The sequence below is a fragment of the Polypterus senegalus genome, chromosome 3, assembly GCF_016835505.1.
Source record: "Polypterus senegalus isolate Bchr_013 chromosome 3, ASM1683550v1, whole genome shotgun sequence".
Classification (NCBI taxonomy): domain Eukaryota; kingdom Metazoa; phylum Chordata; class Cladistia; order Polypteriformes; family Polypteridae; genus Polypterus; species Polypterus senegalus.
The window spans coordinates 51,316,320-51,335,993 of NC_053156.1; the positions used below are offsets into that span (position 1 = coordinate 51,316,320).

General features: G+C 37.7%; 1 protein-coding gene across 1 annotated transcript in view; it reads left to right on the forward strand.

The window, feature by feature from the left end:
- The window catches only part of dnah2 (dynein, axonemal, heavy chain 2), a 521,611-nt gene that overhangs the window by 165,594 nt on the left and 336,343 nt on the right, over positions 1 to 19,674 (forward strand). Inside the window, exons 20-21 of the mRNA XM_039749646.1 lie at positions 2,889 to 3,036; positions 15,619 to 15,811. Of these exons, the coding sequence (XP_039605580.1) occupies positions 2,889 to 3,036; positions 15,619 to 15,811 (341 nt within the window). The remainder of the gene's footprint in view (positions 1 to 2,888; positions 3,037 to 15,618; positions 15,812 to 19,674) is intronic.

Consider the following 19,674-nt stretch of genomic DNA (forward strand, 5'->3'; position numbering starts at 1 on the left):
AAGGGCTCCAGACATATCATTTTCAAAATGTCTAAAGTAATTTAGGCATGTCACATGAAGAAAACACTAGAATCAGATTAGAGGCTGAATTTAAAGGCACAAATGAAAAACTTCTTAGAGAGATTTCCGATTATTTCTGAACCAGGTAGGAGATCGACACAGATGGATAATGTTTTTGGAAGTGTATATAGTACATTCACTTTTAAGTACGTCGCATGAAATTCCTTTAATTCAAATAAAATATATATAAAGTTCCTTTTTCTTGTAGTGTTAAATTGACTGGATGACATGCATACAGTAGAATCTTAATGGGCTGAGCAATTAAAAAAAGAGAAAGCAATATTATTGTACCCACTGTTGATCTGCCTTCACTGGTTTTGCATACTTATTTAAAAAATAGCACCCCTAGAGTCCATTCTCTATCTCGCTCTCTGCACAATAACCAAACCTATTTTTTCTTATGAATTTGTTTCTGTGTCTGGCCTTTAAAATCTGAGCTCAAGGAATAAATCTTATGACATATTTGTATACATTTGTCACCTAACCTGTTTTGTGCCATCTGTGTTGATGAAAGGTTTGAAGCTGCTTCACACTGCGTGACACATTGAAAGGATCCTATCAGTTACTTTCCCTAGGGCACCTGATAGGCTGCTTGTAGGTCAGTCAGTCTGGAGAAGAAGCATCCAATACATTTTAACTGGAATTCAGGATTATTGCATTCCCATAGTGTTAGATATTATCTACACCTCTCCTCTTAATTCCTCCCTCCATGTGTATTACTAAGTAAATTTAACTGTGTGGCAATCTCATATTGGGAGTTAGACAAAATAAAAAGGAAGTCCATCCATTTGGATAGGTCTTGGGTATTCTATCAGGCTTGAACTTACTTTCTATTATCACTGTTCCTGTGAAATGGGCTTTTTCTGTATTTAAGCATGACCTTGAGGGTGAATAGATATTGAAGTAGCAGATTTGGATGAACCATCAGGACACAAGATATACCAGAACTGACGGTGCAAATGAAAATGTTGATCCATTAAAAACAAAAAGTAACATTTAATTTAGTGTCATTTAGTTCTTTAATGTTCTTATGTTACTGAGTAGTGTGGTAGACAGTAGGACTTTAGGGACTTTCAAAACTAGACTTGATGTTATTTCAGAAGAATTATTGGGACTGGAGAGCTTTGTTGGACTGAATGGCCTGTTCTGTTCTAGGTTGTTCTAATGTTCAAAAGAAGAAACACAAAAAGCAATGGAAAGTCGGAAGTACAAGCACAAACATATAAAACAAGAAAACACAAAACTCCAAATCCAAAAATTGCAAGCAAGGAATTATATTTAGAAACTAAGAAGTGAAAAGAGTAATGCAAGCCTGAACCCATATCACATCATTTAGTTTCACTCCTAGAGTATGTTAAGTGTTCACAACCTTAGCAGTGGGGTGAGGATTGACTATCACATTGGGTACCAGTGGCAGAACCCTGGGCAATACCTGGCAGAACAATGCTATGACAATTGTGTATATGTATATGCTCCTGCTACTCGTCCTTTGCTTCCCTGTTGCATATATGTCAGAGCTTTTTACAAGCTGAAGTTCATCGCGCTACTGCTAAAAGAGATCCTACTTTGATTGGTCCTTGAGCAAGGCTCTTAACCTGCAATTGCTCCAGGAGTGTTGTACAATGGCTGACCCTGTGCTCTAACCCCAAGGAGTATGCGAAAACTAACAAATTCCTAATACAAGAAATTGTATAAAGCAAAATAAAAAAAACAAAAAAAATCAAATGCTCAGGTACCTGTTTGCAGTAAAAAAGCAAAACTTACATATAAAAACACTTTGAAATTGTAGGCTTTTGAGTGGATCTGCTCTCCTTGATGTTCTCAGTTATTATAGCACTGTTTGAATCCTACATCTCCAACTCACATGTTCTTATTTTATTCACACATTTCATTTCATGACATTTACATTTTGCCACCTTCAATTTGTCTTTGGTCATTCTTCTTGTTTCCTTACAACAGGCAGAGGTAGTTCCTTTTCCATCACTTCAGGCTTCATGGGAAAAAAAAAAAAGACGACTGAATTTATCACTTATTTCTTTGCTGTTGTGTAATATCGTGGCAATCTCAAAACGAGCTTGCCTTCTTCTTGCAGTATTTTAATTGCATAGTATGTGATTGTACGCCTTTGCTCTTTGATTTACCTGATATTTATTTTTAGGGTTATGATTTTTTTATCTCCTCAGCCCCTTTTTTGATTTGTATTCTGGCCCTTTCTTGAAGTTTTGTCAATGTTCTCATGTCTTCCTATTGTCCGTCTCACTTCATTGAATCATTCTTTAATAAACTCAGCTCATGCCACTTTTTCAATTTGCTGTATGAAAATAATTATCTCCATTTACTTCAAAGGGAACATGTGACAGTAATAAATAGGAATCTCAACCACAAAGGTGAGGAAATGGCAATAATTGATAATGTCATCTTATTGTCAAATAACCTTCCTTGTCTATTATATAAACTACCTCTGTGTTGAATAGCCCAGTCACAAAACACCAAAGCATTGATACACACACACACTTCAGAGAACTGCAGGATTTTTAAAATGCATTTCTGCTGGTAAATTAAAGATTCAAATGATTTTATTTCCACAAAATTATTTCTTTTTACTCTCATTTTTAATTTAGGACTGTCTTTTTGTTCTTGTTGCTCTTTTTGGGAAAGGTTCCGTATAGTATATTAAATTAAATGAATCAAATTAATGAAGATGTTTTAGAATGTCTGTTCAGTTTGAAGATCTGAGTAGATTTCCTTTGAGATTTGTTATATCTCACATGCATGCTTTGTATGAAAATGGAAAAAGTGCTGTAATGAAGTATCTGCTTTTGATGTAGGTGGAGTTTTCTCCCACGCTAATCAAACTAGCAAATGTTGTGAACAGCATCAGCAAGCAACTCATCAGTACCATCTCCACAATCAAACGTCTCCCTGACTTGCTCACTCCAAGGAGATCTCAGCGCGACCCTATTTATGTCATCATAGGTGAGTATGATCACAAGGTGTATCTGTATTAAATCTGAATAAAACTCAGCACAAGAACTCTCATCAGTGTAGCACAACATGTGCCAGAAGAGTGGCTTAGGGATTCAAAAGCGAGACTCTTATTATTCTTTCAGACCCTGTAACCCTGTTTAAGCTGTTTACAGATTCAGTAACCATTTGTTAAAGCTCTGTCACTACCTAACTATGATACATAAATGAAGCACTTAAAGAAATTAACCAGCATTACGGAACATTCTTCAAAGCAATAGGGAGACTTTTTTCTTTTTCTTGACTGCCATTTACACATACATTTACTGTTTGCGCTAGTAAATGCCAGCCAAGGGTGGTCTGAATGCTACAGAAGACTTCTACTTGCTAAGAAAGCAATAGCTAAGTGAACTAAAGTATCCATATTTTTATTGTAAGCAAGTATGTCTTACAATGCATATATTTTCAAAATTGGCTTAGAGAGAGTTGTAGGGTGCCAGAGCCGATCCCCTTTCTATTGACTGTAAGGCAGGAAGGGATTCTGGATTGGGATGCTAGTTCACTGCAGGGCACACTTGTGTACGCACTCACACTCAGCCACAAAGGAGGGCCTAACCATGTAACACGTATATAGGTTCAGATGTGGCAGGAAGCTCAGATAACAACAGAATCCCCTTATAAATAGGAGAGAATCTGCAAATTCACATAAGACTGTAACAGAGAATCGAATCAAGAATCTACTCTGGGACCCCCAGACTTTTGAGGCAGCAGCACTAAAAGCAGTTCCAGCATGCTCTAATATGGGTTCAATGTTTTATGCTTTAAAATGGTCCAATTATAATAAAATAAAAAGCATTGATGGCATGTTGTTCCATGGTTAGCATTTTTTCATACATAAGCACTGCAGTTATTGGTGCATAAACTAAAATCTGCACTTAGTGAAAACCGAGATGACTATACGTTATGTCCTGATGTGTCAAAATTCTGATTTGAAACTTATTTTTTCACATAACTCATTCATAGTTTTGCATGCCATATCCTACAACCACTGGTATCCTAAAATAATTCAGTAAACACTTAATTTGACAGTTGTTCCTGACACCCACCCCAAGCCCAACTTATGTTGCTTGTGCTGCATTTCTTATCACTGCAAACTTTGTGCTCACTGTTTCTTCACTTATGAGGATATTTCAATCCCTTTTATCCAACATTGCCAGTAAGATATTTCTTTTTGTCTTTAACTTGTGAAAAATGTTATCTTGATGAGACTTTGATAATTTTCTGAACGTGCTTTTTACAATATAGAGTTCAATGGAGTTACTCTGGCAGAAAACAGCATATGGCAGGTGCTTTCCTATTTCAGGGCTGTTAGTGCATCACAATTAAAAACAACAACCTGCAACAATAGCCACTATCCTCCTGCACAAATCAAAGCAAGTGATTATATTACAAAGAGTTTTCTCTTGAAATTAACATCTGTTTCCAGAAGAGATGCTCATACATAAATTAATCTTTTGTTAAACATGTAAAATTGGATAAGCAAGCTAACATGAATAAATGAGTAGATAAAGTCTATTTTACCCAACAGAGGAAACTCCATCATGGCTTTTGCAAGACTTTTAAGTCTATGTTTTTATCCTACTGTTGTCCCAATTATTAAAATACAAAAGCAAAATTACTATTTGCTTCTTATTTATAAGTTGTTTTGAGAAGATGCTTCAGTATAATACCTCTAATGTAATGTTCAAGCTTGATTTTCTGGAAAACATTTGTATCATATGCTTTACAGGCCTGGATTTTAGGAGCTGCAAACCAGAAGCTGGCAGAATAATAATAATAATAATAATGCATTTTATTTATATAGCACCTTTCCCAACATATACCAATAAAAAATAAAAAGATGAAATGTAAAAATTATGAAGATACTTGGCTACTTCAGTGTTGCTAAAGAATTCCATAGCACATACATTGTGTGCTCAAATACACTAATACATGTCTGTCCAATTTATTCTCTTTGTTTTATTTTTATGTTGAAGTTGGTGGTTAGTTGCAGCCTTCCCTAATCAGAACATTTATAAACGACCTTTGCTACCCATCCAAGATGGGTTGAAATCAAAGTAATCAACATATACCTGAGCGTTAATGTTTGCAGTGCACCATCTATATTCGAATGTATAATGTGATTCATGAAGTTAAAAATGCATTGCATTTGTCATTCCAACAGATGGTACATCACAAACATTTCTATTAATAAAATGCATTACTCACGCATTCACTGCTACCTACAGTGTTACTCTATTATATTAGAAAAATTAAGAGTCAGTAATTGTAGAATACCTTTTGACTATAAGGAACAAAATAACACCATTCCTTCATTTTCTCTAACCACTTAGGCCAGTACATACTTTAGGTGGCCAAGTCAATCCTTGCAGCTTTCAATGCAAAGTAAGAACACACTTTCCATAGGACATCAGTCTGTTAGAGGGTACATTAACTCACAATGAGCCAAAGTGAGTGTACAAGAAAAAACTTAGTCTTAAGTAAGTGTTGCATGCATGTGTTATTTTTACCACACTGGAGCCAAACACTTGGAAGATGATCAAATTGTGTTAATTAAACATATCCCCCCTTGCTCTGAGCTCCTTTTTCCAATTTTTGACTGTCATTGGCTATTATTATAAAAAAAAAATCTTCTTGTCTTTTATGAAATGAAATCATCACCTCTTTTTCAAAGGAAATTTAACATTGAATGTTTTTCCTCCTTTAGCTCAAAAGCTTTGATATTTCTCAGTGAGTGCAAGTGCATTGTTAGGACTTCTTTTGAAGACATCCATGCAGCATAACCGTTAGTGTGTGTCCATTCAAAACACAGTTTGCACTAAGTTTGTCAGAATGCTATAAATATTAAAGGTCATACGCTGTACACATTGAGGGCTTAAATATGTCTTGGGTCAGGAAATAGGCAGACATTCTAATCAAGAAGCATATTTACCCAGTAATCACTTCTATCAATGTTATATTTAGAAAAGAAATACGCAGTCAGGTCCATAAGTATTTGGACTTTAACTCAATTTTCATAATTTTGGCCCTGCACACCGCCACAATAGATTTGAAACAAAGCAATCAAGTTTTGATTAAAGTATAGACTTTCCGTTTTAATTCAGGGGGATTAACAAAAATATTGTGTGAGCTGTTTAGAAAGGACAGCCATTTTTGTACATGACTAATCCCCTTCCCCAATTTTTAGGATTCAGATGTATTTGGACAAACTAACATAATCATATACAGTGTATAATGATCAATTTCAGTATCTGATTGAAAATCCTTTCCAGTCAATGACTGCCTGAAGTCTGGGACCCTTGGCCATTTCCAAGTGCTGGGTTTCCACCATAGTGATACTTTGCTAGGCCTTTACTGCAGCTGTCTTCTGCTTGTACATTGGACTTTCTGCCATCAGTTTTGTCTTCAGCAAGTGAAATGCACGTTCAGTTGGGCTGAGGTCAGCTGAATGACTTGGCCATTGACAAATCTTCCATTACGTTGTGTTGAAAAGCACTTTGTTTGCATTCGCATTATGTTTTGGCTTATTGTTCATCTGTACTGTGAAGCGTCATTCTATCAGTTTTGCAGCATTTGGCTGAATGTGTGCACATAGTATAGACCTGTATACTTCAGAATTCATCCTGCTGCTCAGAATTCATCCTCCTACTTCTGTCAGATATCATATCTATACTAATAAAAGGCAAAGCCCTCACTGACTCACTCACTCACTGGCTCACTCAATCACTAATTCTCCAACTTCCCGTGTAGGTAGAAGGCTGAAATTTGGCAGGCTCATTCCTAACAGCTTACTTACAAAAGTTGGGCAGGTTTCATTTCGAAATTCTACGCGTAATGGTCATAACTGGAACCTATTTTTCTCCATATACTGTAATGGATGTTAGCTCGATGGCCGTGGGGGGCGGAGCTGCGTGTGACATCATCACGCTTCCCACGTAATCACGTGAACTGACTGTGAATGCAGTAAGTAGAAAAGTAGGAAGAGCTCCCAAAGAGCGCTGAAGAAAAACGCTGAATACTTTATTCGCGAGATATAAGTTTAATGAGAAGACACGAGGTATAAACGAGACTTTGGATCACTTTGTAACGGAGTTAAAATTGCTGTAGAAACTTTTAAGTGCCGGGTCTTAGCTAACATTAAATAAAGCCGTGGATATCGCAACATCACATAAGAGAGCAGCTCACGTGAACTGACTGAACACAGTACGAGTGATCACTTCCATGCATCAAACCTGTTCAAAAAACGCATTACACAATTGACAAGGTGATGGCTTTATATGTCGTTCGTTTATAAAACAGCGGAGAAGCTGTGTAAAGGCTGTTTCACAAAAAACCAGCGGAGCGTCTTATATGAGCAGGCAGTCAGCTAAAGAAGAGAATCAATAAATATCTATAATCGTAATAAACGAACAAAAAATAACGTACAAGCCACGGATTAAATAAAGGAAATGGGTACCTGAACAGTGAAGTAAGTCCCAAATAGCTACACAATAACTATAAGAATCGTAATAAACGAACAATAAAACAGTACAGAACCGCGAAGCAAGGAGAAACGATGGCCTTATATGGCGTTCATGAATAAAGCAGCAGAGAAGCTGTGTGAAGGCAGCTACACAAAAAAACAGCAGAGCGCCACACTCTGAATGTATTCCTGGCATCACCGTTATACCCTCTGATCTCCCATTTCAATTGAAATGCCTCAAATTTCCAGTAAGGCTCTGCTTCGCGATGACAATTAATAAGTCTCAGGGACAGACTCTACAAAAGGTTGCCATTGATTTGAGGCAACATTGCTTTTCTCCTGGACAACTATACGTTGCATTCTCAAAAGTAATCTCATTGCACAGCTTGGTCATATTACAACCAGAGTGCTGAACTGACAAAGTGGTATACAAAGAGATCCTTAACAGATAGTTATTGGTATATTTTCCCTCAGTTTAAAAAGGTTTTCTTTTCTTCTTAATAAAAATTTAAAAGCAGTTCTTCGTCGTTGCGAAGCGTGGGGATTTTGCTATATACCGTATATATATATATATATATGTAGATATATGTCTGTATATATGTGTATATATATATCCATCCATCCATCCATTTTCTAACCCGCTGAATCCGAACACAGGGTCACGGGGGTCTGCTGGAGCCAATCCCAGCCAACACAGGGCACAAGGCAGGAAACAATCCTGGGCAGGGTGCCAACCCACCGCGGGACACACACAAACACACCCACACACCAAGCACACACTAGGGCCAATTTAGAATCGCCAATCCACCTAATGTGCATGTCTTTGGACTGTGGGAGGAAACCGGAGCGCCCGGAGGAAACCCACGCAGACACGGGGAGAACATGCAAACTCCACGCAGGGAGGTCCCAGGAAGCGAACCTGGGTCTCCTAACTGCGAGGCAGCAGCGCTACCACTGCGCCACCGTGCCGCCGTATATATATCTATACTAATAAAAGACAAAGCCCTCACTGACTCACTCACTCACTGACTGACTCACTCACTGACTCACTGACTCATCACTAATTCTCCAACTTCCTGTGTAGGTAGAAGGCTGGCTTATTCCTCACAGCTTACTTACAAAAGTTAAGCAGGTTTAATTTCGAAATTCTACACGTAACGGTCATAACGGTCGACAACGTCCGCCATGTTGAACTTTCTTATTTATGGCCCCATCTTCTCGAAATTTGGTAGGCGGCTTCACTGCACTAACCGAAACTGATGTATGTACTTATTTCGATGGTATGACGCCGCTGTCGGCCGCCATATTGAACTTTCCAACGTCACTAATTTTCTAACTTCCCGTGTGGGTAGAAGGCTGACCCCATCTTCACGAAATTTGGTAGGTATATATATATGTGTGTGTATGTGTGTGTATATATATATATATATATGTATGTGTATAGGGGCGGCACGGTGGCGCAGTGGTAGCGCTGCTGCCTCTCAGTTAGGAGACCCGGGTTCACTTCCCAGGTTTGCATGTTTCCTGCTCGGTTTCCTCCCACAATCCAAAGACATGCAGGTTAGGTGGATTGGCGTTACTAAATTGGCCCTATGGTGTGATCTGCAGTGGGTTGGCACCCTGCCCAGGATTGGTTCCTGCCTTGTGCCCTGTGTTGGCTGGGATTGGCTCCAGCAGACCCCCGTGACCCTGTATTCGGATTCAGCGGGTTAGAAAATGGATGGATGTATGTGTATGTGTTTATATATATGTATATTTATCTGTATGTATGTGTGTATATATGTATGTGTGTATGTATGTATGTATGTATATGTATGTGTGTATATATGTTGATCTGCGTATATATATGTAGATGTGTGTATATATAATATATAGATAGATATATATATATATAGATATATAGATATGTGTATGTGTAGATATGTGTATCTATACTAATAAAAGGCAAAGCCCTCACTGACTCACTCACTCACTCACTAATTCTCCAACTTCCAGGCTGAAATTTGGCAGGCTCATTCCTCACTTACAGCTCATTCTTACGGTCACTAATTCATGTTGAACCTTATTTATGGCCCCATCTTCACGAAATTTGGTAGGCGCTTTCCTGTGCTAACCAAAAGGTAGACTTTTCGGTGGTAGGCATTGAACATATTGAATTTTCCAACGTCACCAATTTTCAAACTTCCGTGTAGGTAGAAGGCTGACCCCATCTTCCGAAATTTGGTACAGCCAAAACCGATTACTTACGTGGTATGATGCCATTGTTGGCGCCATAGCAGTCACTAATTCTCAACTTCCCGTAGGTAGAATTCTGGCAGGCCCATTCCTTACAGCTTACTTAAAAAGTTAAGCAGGTTTCATTTCGACAACGGTCATCGGTCGACAACGTCCGCCATATTGAACTTTCTTATTCATGGCCCTATCTTCACGAAATTTGGTAGGCGGCTTCCTGCACTAACCGAAACCAATGTACATACTTATTTCGGTGGTATGACGCCACTGTCAGCCGCCATATTGAACTTTCCAACGTCACTAATTCTCCAACTTCCCGTGTAGGTAGAATGATGAAATTTGGCAGGCTCATTCCTTACAGCTTATTTACAACAATTAAGCAGGTTTCATTTGGAAATTCTACGCGTAACGGTCATAACGGTCAACAACATCCGCCATGTTGAACTTTCTTATTTATGGTCCCATCTTCACGAAATTTGGTAGGTGGCTTCCCTTAGCTAACCGAAACCAATGTACATACTTATTTCGTGGTATGACGCCACTGTCAGCCGCCATATTGAATTTTCCAACATCACTAATTCTCCAACTTCCCATATAGGTAGAAGGCTGAAATTTGCAAGGCTCATTCCTTACAGCTTACTTACAAAAGTTAAGCAGGTTTCATTTCGAAATTCTACGCGGAATGGTCATAACGGTCAACAACGTCCGCCATGTTGAACTTTCTTATTTATGGCCCCATCTTCTCGAAATTTGGTAGGCGGCTTCCCTGCACTAACTCAAACCAATGTACGTACTAATTTCGGTGGTATGATGCCACTGTCGGCCGCCATATCGAACTTTTCAACAGTCTTTGTTACTTATGGGCCCATCTTCAAGAAATTCTATCGATCAAAGAACTGTCACTTACCGAGTGGTTTCCATGCCCGGAGATACCATCTACCTTTTCCATTCTCTTTGTTACATATTGCACGGCCATATCAGGCTCACTCTTGATATCCGGAGGAACATTGTGTCTTATGTATTGAATGACTAGGACAGGTTCAAGGTGTGGACTGATGACGGTACAGGAGATAATTATACTACACAGGAGCACTAGAAGAGTGAAATGCTTAAGCCCTTCACCTATGGTTCTGCATGTGAGTTGATGGCTGCCGCTGAATTGTTCGGTTGTCGCTTTCAAGTGTACCAAAATGGCCAAATATTTTACACCTTTGACAACCGCCAATGCCTCTTAAACATCTTAGATTCACAGGTGACGATTTCAGTAGTAGACACTTTGATGTTTATGAATGTTTAAACTCTCAAAAGCTGGATGTGATTTTATCGATGAAACTGGTTGTGTGCTTACAACGCTTGACAGATGCCGAATGTCACTTCAACACAACAAATCCTGCAAATACTGTCGTAATTGAAACAAACCATGAAACTCAAACCGATTATGACAGCAGCAATCCAAGCTATGAGATTTGAGACAAGATTACTCTTCACATGGCCAACTGTAAGTTGCATGCTCAAGAGTAAGCTCAGCGCACAGCTTGGTCATGTTACAACCGGAGGGCCGAACTGCCAACGTGGCACACAAAGAGATCCTTAACAAATATTTTTTGGCATATTTTCCTTCAGTTTAAAAAGGTTTAATTTTCTTCTTAATAAAAATTTTAATGCAGTACTTCGCCGCTGCGAAGCGCGGGTATTTTGCTTGTATGTAGATATGTTAATATGTATACAGTATATGTATATGTATACATGTTTATATGTGTGTGTGTGTGTATATATATGACAGCAACACTCATAACAGTGACAAAACAATTACATTGACAATCATGTTACGTTATTTTTAAAATATTTCCTTTTCTTTTTCATAACTTCTTTAACACACTAGTTCTCCGCTGCGAAGCGCGGATATTTTGCTAGTCATCAATATACACCATTGACTGACTTCTATTCGTAGCCATGCACAATCATGCCATAACACTGCCTCCACCATGTTTTACCTATGATGTGCTATTCATTGGATCATGAGCCACTTCTTCGCTTCTCTTTCCAACATTCTGGAATATATTGATCTTTGTTTCTTTTGTTTAAAGAACATTGTTCCAGAATTAAACAGGCTTTTAAAAATGTTTTCTGGCAAAGTGTAATCTACCCTTTCTGTGCTTGAGGTTTACCAGTGATTTGCACCTTCTGGTAAACCCTTTACCTTCATGAAGTGTTCTCTTGATTGTAGAGTTTGGCAATGAAAGGTCTACCACCCGGAGAGTGTTCTTGGTTTGGCTAAATGTTGTGACGTGGTTCTTCTTCACCAAAGACAAATTTCTGTGCACATCCAGCACAGTTGTCTTCTGTGGTTTTCCAGACCTTCTGGTGTTGCTGAGCTCACCTATGTGTTCCTTCTTTTTTGTACCAAATGGTTAATTTGACCACTCCTTGGGCCTCATGTATAAACTGTGCATACCCACATCAATGTTGTGTAAGAATGTTTCAACGTTCAAATCGCGATGTATAAAACCTAAACTTGGCGCAAAGCCACGCACATTTCCACGGTACCTCATACCCTGTCATACGCAAGTTTTGCGCTCGGTTTTGCAGACTGGCATCACCCAGCGTCAAAGCAGTGCTACTGTTCCTGTGTGGTTACCCTTTCTTTCTTAGATCAACATCCCTGACGCGGCTTTATAAATACACTGAAATTATAGTGTTTATTAATTTAATGCATCCGATTGTAATTAACCTGTAACAATATAATGGTCCACGGAATGATCAAATAATTCTAAATACAATAGCTGCTTTAGCGTTGTTACTCTCACTGCATCTTCTTCTTCTGTCAGCTGCCCCCGTTAGGGGTTGCCACAGCGGATCATCTTTTTCCATATTATTCTCACTGCACCATTTGGAGTATTTATATCACTGTATCTGAGTGGGGAATCAAAGATCTACAGAAGCTGAGAAAGAGAATTATCGCTATACAGCATGAAGCACACGCTGCCTCAGCCATGGTGTCTATTGAACTGCTTTCACATGGCAAACATTTCAAAGCCTTTCATGTATGGACTTTGTGGTTCAGAAAGAGTTTCATCCCAAGAACTATAAACACACTCAATCAAGTGCTCCTTGTAGAATTATCTGTACTTATAAGTTGAATTACCTCACTGTAAACTTGCACTACAGTTATAATATTGCACAACCTGTGCCACTTTATAAAGTGTGTATTTTATCATTTTTAAGATGAAATGCAGCAAAATATGTTTATTATATTATACAGATAAAACTTTTACTTCATTTAAATAATCTATATTGTCAAAAGTTAAACATGGCAGGACACGGTACTGCAGCACTAGCTATTAGCTTGTCTCCGTTCGCGGATTGTTCCTGCCTCGCACTGTATTCTTACTGGGACTGGCGTGACACTGGAAGGATAAATGGATAGAATAATTAAACACGTACTACGAAGATATTTCAATGTTCCTTAAAAGTTTTGAAGAATTGGCGTTCTAAGCTAACAGATGGCTTAACGTCTACTACAGAGCTCATTGTGTGGCGATTGGGTATTTGGAGAAAGAAAAGTAAGGACAGGAATTGGAGGTTAGTACGTTTGAAAGAGACAGTACTTCTGTACTAAAGTATTTCATCGAAGGTCGCGCATGACACAGCAAGCATCTGAGACATGAACAATCACCGTGTTCTCATGTTTAACAACATGATTTAACTGCTATCATCATGAAAATGATATCACATATACATCACAGTATTTTAGTTATTCAGAGAGCTGTAATATCACGAATGTAATGGATTCTGTGCCCTGTCGGAGGAAAAGAAAGCCGGTTTAAGAAACACGTAGTGATTCACACACACAGAGCACATAGAAGATTAAATACAAAACAAAGCACTTAACGTGCTACTTTAGTTACGATGGGATTGAGAAAGTAAAGAATTAAACAATTTTAAGATGAAGTTTATGATGTTCTACTTTAATGACAAAATAAACTATGTGATTAAAGTGGAAATTTCGAGATTAAAGTTGACATTTCAAACTTTTTTCCCACCGTGTGCCTATTTTTTTTTCTCTGTACCCTAATAAGCTTTTATATGACACTCAGATGGTGGGCTATGACTCGCCTTTTAACAGCGACTTTGATATGTGACAACTTCTTTTTTATTTTGGGCACTGTGCGACTTTGTGAACTTGAGCTTTCCAGTTTCTACGACATGCTATGTCACTCGATCGATTTCCTTTTGTTGTTTATACCACTGTTTAAACCAACAAATAGTACGTTTTTCCTTGCCTCCACTTGGTATTTGCTGAAATTCTTCTATTTTCCCACATGCTTTTCCTATTGTCTTTTCACAGAAGGCTGATCTTAATGGCTATTTATATTAATTTGCATATTTAAAGAGGCGTAATTCTGGGAGGAGTTGGGGCGGGACAGCAGGCGTGTGCACGAGCATTACTTTTCATGCTGACTGGGATTTATATAGCTGAAGAACGTGGAAGTTGGCAAACGCACAGATTCCTGCATCTGGAATTTTTTCTGCGTAAGCACATTTCGGGTTTTGTACTTACGTCATGTTATGGTGCGGATTCTATGCATGACGTTATGCATGAGGCCCCAGGTGTTTCTGTTATCTCTCTAAAGGGTTTGTTTTGTTTTCTCATCCTAATGATGGACTGTTTTTACTTTCATTGACAGCTCATTGGACCTCACATTCAGAGTTCAGAGCGACAGCTTCCAAATGCAAATTCCACACTGTGAATCAGTTCCAGACCTTTTATCTGCTTATTAGTTAATTAAACAACGAGGAACCTGCTCACACCTAGCTAAGGAACAGCTTGATGGTCAAATGTCCAAATACTTTTCAGTCTCTGAAAATGGGGGACCATGTACTAAAATGTCTTGTCATTCCTAAATAGCTTATTTTTACTAGACCCCTTGAATTAAAGCTGAAAATCTATACTTCAATCACATCTTAAATGCTTTATTTCAAATCCATTTTCGTGGTGGACAGAGACAGAATTATGAGAATTGTGTCACTGTCCAAATACTTATGGACCTGACTGTACATCACTCTGCATTAGGTCCACCTGTCATCTCACTAATTTGTTTCTTTATAAAACAATCAACCGGTCAGTCACTTTATGGAGTGATTGAGTTATGCTGTATTACAGGTTTTAATGTTATTTATGTATTATGCATGTGTTGTATGTTTTTCCAGAGTTCACTAGAGAGTGGAATTACCTGGAACCTCACAACATGATGCTATCATCATACTAAGTTCACAATATCATATTATTGTGATTCTTTATGTTTTCCAATGTATTTTATTTCAGTTGTACAATATTTTACATTTACCTCCCCTTGTTTAGAGATTGAAGTTAAAGTTAAAATTGTATCCAAGCAGTCCATTATGCCTTATCAGCAGACCCTTGACTCAGTCCATCCTAATTATTTTTGTTTTTAACACTTGAAATGGATTTCAAGTTTCAGACTTCACAGTGAAATGGAATACTTGGTTATGATGTGTAACACATACATTGACATCTGATCTGATGTTCTTTCAGTCTTCCTTACAGCCATTAAAGATGTCATGACATTTGCATTTTTTTCTCATTTCTAATTTTTCTAACTTTTACACTTTTTACAGATACACCAAACTTTTCTGTGAATTTTTTGAAAATGAACTTTGGCATTTATTTAAGAGAGTCTGCTGTTGGCATTTATCTAAAACACACAGTCTGTCATTTTGGTTTTAATACAGATTCTGATGATAATGTGTGTAGATGTTGCTGAAAATACCAACACAACTTACACTGTGATGTTCTGCTTTCTCTCCTTGCATGTTAGAGCGTGATGAAGATATTAAGAAAATTCAAGGACAGATCGGTTCAGGCATGTCTTCTAATGCCAGCCTCCTACAGACCTACCAGAAAATTTGGGACAAGTACCGTGAAATATGGGAGATCAACAAGGATTCTTTCATTCGAAGATACCAGCGTCTCAACCCTCCAGTCTCTTCCTTTGACGCTGATATTGCCAGGTGAGGTGCTCTATAAATTTAAATAATTGTGCAAAAAATAAAGCCAGGTGCCTCTTAGAGTGTTTTTTAAGGCTTTTATGTGTTTAATAATCTACATCATGGATATCAAAGTTATACACAGTTCTGTGGAAATTTTAGCTACTGTTCAATTAGGACTGAAATTAAGAAACTCATGCCAGGGCTTCCCACCTTAAATTAGATTTTCTAGCTAACAATATTTGAGTGAAAAAAAGTTATTTTTTAAAGAAAACTAATAAAAAATAAATAGCTGTCACTGCTCTGGTTATATAATAGTGAATAGTGTTTATAGTGTGAAAATTAACTGCTTGCAATTTACTAAGGGTTAAAAACAATAAAGGCAATCAGAGGCAAACAAAGTCCTAAAACATAAATCCATATAGCAGTCGAATCAGAAAGCACAGAGGTTCAAAAATCCACTAATCAGAAAATAATGAAAAGACAAATGAACACAGGAGAACTCACCAGCCACCTAGGGCATTCAATGAACTGCAAGGAAAATGTGGGTTTTAAGGCCTAAGGGCAGTCCCTTGTAGTGATGGGCAGGTGGCCCAGCTTCTTTGTGGACCACCCATAAAGCACAAGGAACATAGCAGAAGATACAGTACATTGACATATAAACATTTAATAATCCACACTCTTGACATAAAAAATGAACAAAATAGACATAAATGAAATATTTCAACAAAACATGAAACCTTCCAAAATTGGCACGTGCACCAGAGAACCCCACACATTTAATTTAATTGAGCATGAACTCTTAGGCAAGGATGTGTGGAATTAAACTGAAAGAAAGCCAGGTTTGCTTTTTGGCAAACAGATTTACTGTGTGATCCATCCAAAAATTATGTGCACAAAATATTGTTTAAAGGATCTGCATGTAAAAACAATGACCAGTTTACTTTGCATTTTAAGGTTGTTGGTTACAACATCACAAATAAAGGTGAAAAAGTCTTATGTAATTTGTCTTGGTTTTAAGCTTTACATCAGTAAAAGGTCATTTTATTTAGGCTGTACAGACCTTTGATATCCACTCTAACTATTTTTATATTGATGTCTTAAACACACTTGAATTAATTTCAAGCATAATTTCTTAACTAGAGTTATTTACTATGAAGTATCTTACATATCTACTATACAATACTGTGTGGTAGTGTGTGCCTAGCAATCTGATTGGTCATTTTCACTTTGATCTGATTGGCCAGTTTGGCTTTGGTTGATCAGTGTTATAGATGGTGACACGATACTTTAGGGGTGCGGAGTTCAAATCCTGATTGTGACTGATTTTTTTTTTTTCCCCCCCCTTCAATGACACCCAAGTGAATACCTTACCGATCTGGGTCACTAAATACTAGTGAGGCAAAACCTGAGTCAAATTCAAAGACAGAAAGTATTCACAAGAATACAAATAACCTTTTTGCAGTGAGTAATGGAGGCCCTTCTACCATTGGTGGTAGTCCAAAGCAGACAAGAGGCGAGCAAGTCACCTGTGAAAGACTTAGAGTCTAAGAAGCAGGCTTTACAGGAGCGAATTCGAGAAGGGAACCACTGAGCCAGAGAGGTTGATGTCAAGGAAAGGCGTTAGAGGAACACTGAGGGTAGACATGAGGCAGGAGAGGCTAAAACATATGAGGACATTAAGGAGAAGCGCTGAGGGACAGGAGGAAAGCTATGTCTATATTTATTCTACAGTATTTCCTGTCTTCGACAGTTAAGCATAGATAGCATATTATAAAACAACAAAAATTCTTAATAGGCCAGAGCAGTGTTTAACTCTGCTGTCTCTCAACTCCATTTTAGACTTTGCCTGGTGGGTTTTGCACTGGGTATGTCCCAAGTTAACTGGCTTGGTGTGAGTGAGGATGTCATTCTGTGGATTGGATCCCCATCTACTTACTGTAGGTTTAGCTCCTGCCTCTGAATTCTAGCGATTCTCTGTTTGAATAGGCTAATTTGAAAAAACTGAATAAATGAAAATCCTCAAAATGTCAGAAATGATATTATATTTGTTTTTTGTTTTTTTTTAATTACATATCATTTCTGTGCTATTTTATATTTCTCATTTGTAATTTTGACAGGTCCTATGTACTATATAAATGATGAAAATTCTTGCTACTAAGAATTTATTAGAAAACATTTTGTGAATTAATTGACTCCATAACTAGCTTTAGCATGTAGAAGTATTTTTGATCTTAATTAAACATGTAGTATGTGCAGAAATAATTTACTAAACATAAAATCAAAATGCTTAACAATGATTCTACCATCCTGCAGGGCACAATGTGTTAATTGCTAAGCCACTGCCAGAAAAGTATGAGCTGTGAAACAAGGCAGTTTTTATTAGCTGAGACCAAATTAACATTCATTACATTTTGTGTACTGTAAATTTAGGCGTAGGCTGCCATCTAGATTCTTGTATCAGTTGCACCAGTCTTTCTGTCTGACATATTGTACCCAAGGAACAAGAGAAAAGCTGCAAAATGAGTTCTTCCATCATTCAAATAAAATTACTGTATACCATTCCTCTCATTCTCCCCGACAAGCCTGCTGTCTCTGGGATCAGGTTTTCTTAATTACATGACACAATTGTGTTAGAACAAGAAGACAGATGAAGCTCTCCTGAAAACACAGAAATGCCTTTTGAGCTGAACTTATGTAATAAACATGCCACAGGTTGCTTATTCTTATTGTAAGTTCTTCAGATGTCAGGTAAGAAGTGGTCTGAAAAGAACAAAAGAAGGCAGCTGTTATCGTCACCCTGTGTCTAGGTAGCACAAATGCTTCTTTATTGAATATAGAGAATTTGCATGTTTTCACTGATCGGTAAGCTTATTTTCTCAAATGAATTAACTAGTCTTTAATGGGTGCTTTTGTTAAAAAAATTGACATCGGTGCTTTAAACTCTCAATGCCAAACAGACAGTGCTATGAACAAATACTCACTACTTTTGTTTTGTTGCATGCTCAAATGCCCGATTATGGATTTTGTCAAAGTAGTCACTAATATCAAAGTGAAATGAAACTTCTGTCATGCTTTACAATATTCTAATACTGAAGCTGAATGTGTGTTTATGTGCTTGTCTGGTAAATAAATCTACACAGTTGATCCTGTCTATGCCAGATTTGGCACAGATTCCCCATTACACAGGAAAAGCCACTAGTTATTTTTCATTCAAAAAAAATTCTCCTTGAGGAGGTTTATTCAGTTTCTGCACCTGCGCTTTATGAGTAAAATTCATATAGGAAGCTTTTTGGAAGCATGCTCCCAATTGTGGATTTAGTGAGTGAAAATTTGGATTTGGGCTGACACTTTTCTTCCCAGGGAATTTATGTGGTAACCACACATGTACTTTATTCCACCCTGGGCAGTGCCAGGTACCCCTGTTAGTAATATACAATTAAAAAAAAGTCAAGGAGCATTCAGTTTACTTGTGAGTTTGTTCAACACTTGACTTCACTGTTGATCACTTCATTTGGCTTCCATGCTTTCAGAATATGCACAACTGTTTATGTAAGCCTTATCATTATGTCTTTTGGAATTTCATAGTCCATGATAAGAAGGAGACTGAAGTCAGAACTAAGAAGATCCTTCATCAAGCAGACCATTTTTTATATATTTGAGTAACTGGACTGGATGGCCCTGACAAAAAACTGAGTGATTACTCTAACAGAACTTCCCAGGTCAAGGATTTCTGTAGACCTTCACAGATATACTCTGTCTGCTATGGTAGGCTTCAGCTTAAGGTCACATTGGAGATCCTCTACACACTGACAAAATTACCTGGAATTTTTAAATAAAAAATTAACTCTTTAATATAAGTGCAAGGTGTTCTGCCAAGTCAAAGC